Source organism: Emiliania huxleyi (genome assembly GCF_000372725.1).
Source record: "Emiliania huxleyi CCMP1516 chromosome Unknown EMIHUscaffold_1693, whole genome shotgun sequence".
NCBI lineage: Eukaryota > Haptophyta > Isochrysidales > Noelaerhabdaceae > Emiliania > Emiliania huxleyi.
Window position 1 is genome coordinate 57 of NW_005200888.1, and position 4,514 is coordinate 4,570.

Genomic DNA, 4,514 nt, shown 5'->3' on the forward strand with positions numbered 1-4,514 from the left:
GCCGAGCTGCCGCCGGGCGGAGGAGGCGCGCGGCGCGAGGCGCGGCGCGCGCGGCGCAGGAGTACCTGCGAATCGTGCAGTGTGAGCGAGCGAGCAAACGCAGCGGGGCAGCGTGCATCGCTCGCGAGCAAGGAGATCGGCGATCGACTTTGTGAAAGCCGAGCACGTGAGGCGCCGTCACAGCTGTCGCTGTGAATGGCTTATCGGATGGCTACCTGCGAGCGGGCTGCAGGTGGCCGGGAGGTGGGAACCAAGGCCGTCGCGATCGACAGGCCTACTCGTACAATACGGGCTCCGCTCCACACCGACCAAACCTCTCGGAGCTAAAACCCTGCGTTTGGTGGCCGAACCACGAGATGACGGTGGCGGAGGCGGAGCAGGCAGCGGCGGCAGAGGGCTGCACCGCGACGGCGGAGGAGGGAGCGCTGCTTTACGCGCGCGAGCTGGGAACGGAGGCGTCCGCAGCAGCGGCGGCAGGGGCGGCGGCCGAGTCTATGACGGCGGCGGAGGCGGAGCAGGCAGCGACGGCAGAGGGCTTGACACTGGTGCGCTCGTCGCGCTCCAGCACCGGGTTCGAAGGCGTGTACGCAAGGTCGAAGGGGAGCGGCTTTAGGGTGATGCGCAAGCTTGATGGTAGAACGCAGTACATTGGCTGCACCGCGACGGCGGAGGAGGGAGCGCTGCTGTACGCGCGCAAGCTGGGAACGGAGGCGTCCGCAGCAGCGGCGGCAGCGGCGGCAGGGGCGGCGGCAGCGGCGGCAGGGGCGGCGGCCGAGTCTATGACGGCGGCGGAGGCGGAGCAGGCAGCGACGGCAGAGGGCTTAACACTGGTGCGCTCGTCGCGCTCCAGAAGCGGGTTCGAAAACGTGTGCGCAATCTCGAAAGGCAACGGCTTTGCGGTGAGCCGCTGGGTTGATGGGAGAAAGCAGCATATTGGCTGCACCGCGACGGCGGAGGAGGGTGCGCTGCTTTACGCGCGCAAGCTGGGAACGGAGGCGTCCGCAGCAGCGGCGGCAGCGGCGGCGGCCGAGTCTATGACGGCGGCGGAGGCGGAGCAGGCAGCGACGGCAGAGGGTTTGACACTGGTGCGCTCGTCGCGCTCCAGCACCGGGTTCGAAGGCGTGTACGCAACGTCGAAGGGGAGAGGCTTTAAGGTGAAGCGCAGGGTTGATGGTAGAACGCAGTACATTGGCTGCACCGCGACGGCGGAGGAGGGAGCGCTGCTGTACGCGCGCAAGCTGGGAACAGAGGCGTCCGCAGCAGCGGCGGCAGGGGCGGCGGCCGAGCCTATGACGGCGGCGGAGGCGGAGCAGGCAGCGGCGGCAGAGGGCTTAACACTGGTGCGCTCGTCGCGCGCCAGCACCGGGTTCGAAGGCGTGTACGCAAACTCGAAACGCATCGGCTTTGCGGTGAGCCGCAGGGTTGATGGTAGAATGCAGTACATTGGCTGCACCGCGACGGCGGAGGAGGGTGCGCTGCTGTACGCGCGCGAGCTGGGAACGGAGGCGTCCGCAGCAGCGGCGGCAGCGGCGGCGGCCGAGTCTATGACGGCGGCAGAGGCGGAGCAGGCAGCGACGGCAGAGGGTTTGACACTGGTGCGCTCGTCGCGCTCCAGCACCGGGTTCGAAGGCGTGTACGCAAAGTCGAAACGCATCGGCTTTGCGGTGAGCCGCAGGGTTGATGGTAGAATGCAGCATATTGGCTGCACCGCGACGGCGGAGGAGGGAGCGCTGCTGTACGCGCGCGAGCTGGGAACGGAGGCGTCCGCAGCAGCGGCGGCAGCAGCGGCAGCGGCGGCAGCGGCGGCAGCGGCGGCAGCGGCGGCAGCGGCGGCAGGGGCGGCGGAGGCGGAGCAGGCAGCGGCGGCAGAGGGTTTGACACTGGTGCGCTCGTCGCGCGCCAGCACCGGGTTCGAAGTGCGTGTACGCAAACTCGAATGGCAACGGCTTTGCGGTGAGCCGCAGGGTTGATGGGAGAAAGCAGCATATTGGCTGCACCGCGACGGCGCAGGAGGGTGCGCTGCTGTACGCGCGCCATTTTGGCGCGGAGGCATCGGCTGCGACCGATGCAGCGGAGGACGAGTACGCGGGACGCCAGGCGGTCGAGATGTCGAATGCAGCCGTAGAAGGGAGTAGAGAGGCACAACCAGCGACGGCGTCAAGGACGCGGCCCAGGCACAAGCTCATCCACGGACGGCGCGTGCAGCGGCTGATGGGTCTGCCCGCCGAGATACACGCCCTCGTGCTCGAGCACCTCGCAGCCAGCGCACCGCCGGCCAGCTTCGTGGCGTGCGCCGCCGCCTGCGCTGCGCTCTTGGAGGTGTACATGCGGCACCGCGCTCAGCTCTGGTGCTCTGCGCTCAGCCGCCGGGTTCGCCTCCAGGGTGCCCTGCCCGGTGTTCAGCGCGACTGGCAGGCACTCTACCGCGCATTACTCGGCGGGCGCGACGGGCTCGAGGCCAAGGGGTGGGCGGACGACAACAAGCTCGACAATGCGGACGAGATGCGCCACGCGTGGTGGCAGGCCGACGCGCTGGCGTTCAGCGCCGCCAACGGGCTGGTGCTCGTGCGCTATCGCGGGTACGAGGACGAGGGTGAAGACGAGTGGAGGCCACTCACGCAGCTGCGCCCTTACGAGGAGCGGCCCTCCGCATTGTGGCGCTCGACGAAGCGGACCAAGGGTGAGGCGGTGGAGGTGGCATGGGCGCCGCCAGACCACCCCACTGCTAGGTGGGAAGCCAAGGTGATCGCGGTCCGCGCACGCAAGGCGAAGGTGCGCTTCCTCGGATTTGACGCGAGCTGGGACACCTGGCTCCCGCATGACTCGGACGAACTGTTCCCGGCACGGGCGGGGATTCCCTCCAACCCGTCAACTTAAAGACGCTGTTTGTGGCCCTGTACAAATGGGTCGGGCGGCAGTGATTAATGGGGACGTCAAGAGCCTCCATTCATCTTGCCATACGTGCGTACTCTGATCTCTGAGCCCAGCCTGACCTCTCGGAGTGGTGAACGCTGATGTCAACTGTACTATAATAACTAAGTAGTTTTAGCTCTCTTAACGGACTTGGCCTCGTCGTAAACGTCGAGCGTCTCCTCTGTGAGAGCTCTTTGTGCGGACCACTGTGCTCACATGACACACGTTCCTAACGCCTAAAGGCCCTCTCTCCTCTCTGGACTCTGCTATCTCTCGTATCTGCGCGTACAGCGCGCCTTGACTTCGCCTGGGGTCCATGCCCGAAGCCCACCCTGTGAATGTAGAAGGTAGCCATCCATGGTTGCATAGTCGGCTCAATTATAGTCGGGATTTAAAGCTCAATTGCACGCGCGCACAAACACCCACTCATCCCGGGAGGGCAGGGAGGGACACACAAAATTCACTCACACGTTGGCGAGGGACCGCTCAGCACGATGGTAGAAGGGGCACAACGAGTCGGTCCACCAACGTTTGTGGCGGTCGGTAGAGCGGACCACAAACAAGTAACGCTCATTAGTAGAAACTTACGGGAGTTTACTTGGAGACCCCGCCCGGCGGCAATCGCGAGATCACCTCGTGCTCGTTGAGGATAGCCGCCGTAGGCCCAGCCCGTTGATCGCCGTGGACCACCTCCGGCGGTCAAGGCAACTTTATCTAGAGCCTGCTCTAGAAACCATCGCCTTGACTTCGCCTGGGGTCCATGCCCGAAGCCCACCCTGTGAATGTAGAAGGTATAGAGCCTGCTCTAGAAACCATCGCACACACTGGAGGTACGTGCGTCTGAGGTGTACCGGTACCCCGTAGCGCGCGTAGGACCGCCCCGGCGCGGCGGCGGCGGCCCTCTTCTCACCGCTGTGTTGTACACCATACGTGGCTGGGTTCACAGCGATTGTAAAAAAAAACAACAAGATCGTCGCGGACGACGGCTCCGTCGACTACAAGGGGATCGAGCAGGTCTCGGGGCGCCACTTCCAGCACGTCGCCAACAACGCCCTGCAGCAAGACATGTTCGACGCCATCGTCAACGACCCGAAGGTACACCTGGCGACGCGAGCGCACTTCCGCTCGACGAAGCAACTCGGGGCAGGCGCGGTGCTCGGCATCGACGTCGTCCACAAGGACGTCGAGCTGAACGACAAGGCGTGGCTCCACGAGGCGCAGGGCTACCTCAACCACCCCAAGGGCGCCATCACCCTCGCCACGCGCTGCGTCGGCGTGGGCCCTAACTCGGTGTGCATCTACCACCGTACGAGGCTCCCGGGGTGCGTCCCGTGCGACATCGGCGAGGCGCGAGTGCCGCGCACGCTGTCGCTATTCGAGCACCTCAGCGGCACGCACTGGGACGGATGCAACTACGGCGGCTGGTTGGCCACGGGGCACGCATCCCTCAACACTCACGTCACGAACGTCGCACGCGCCTTCGGCGCCTCGGCAAAGGTCATGGAGGTGAGGCTCGGCTGCAGGGACCCGACGCGGGCGCACGATCCGGACACCAACCCGTACCAGCGGGGCGACGGCGTCTTCGGCAACTATGCAGAGTC

General features: G+C 65.9%; 1 protein-coding gene across 1 annotated transcript; it reads left to right on the forward strand.

The window, feature by feature from the left end:
- Positions 1-356: 356 nt before the first annotated feature.
- EMIHUDRAFT_123006 (hypothetical protein) lies at positions 357-4,511 on the forward strand (the record flags this gene model as incomplete). The annotated part of the gene is made up of 3 exons (XM_005784644.1): positions 357-1,664; positions 2,011-2,772; positions 3,787-4,511. Coding segments are annotated over 3 exons (2,795 nt in total), but the record flags the coding sequence as incomplete, so codon positions are not given.
- Positions 4,512-4,514: the final 3 nt, after the last annotated feature.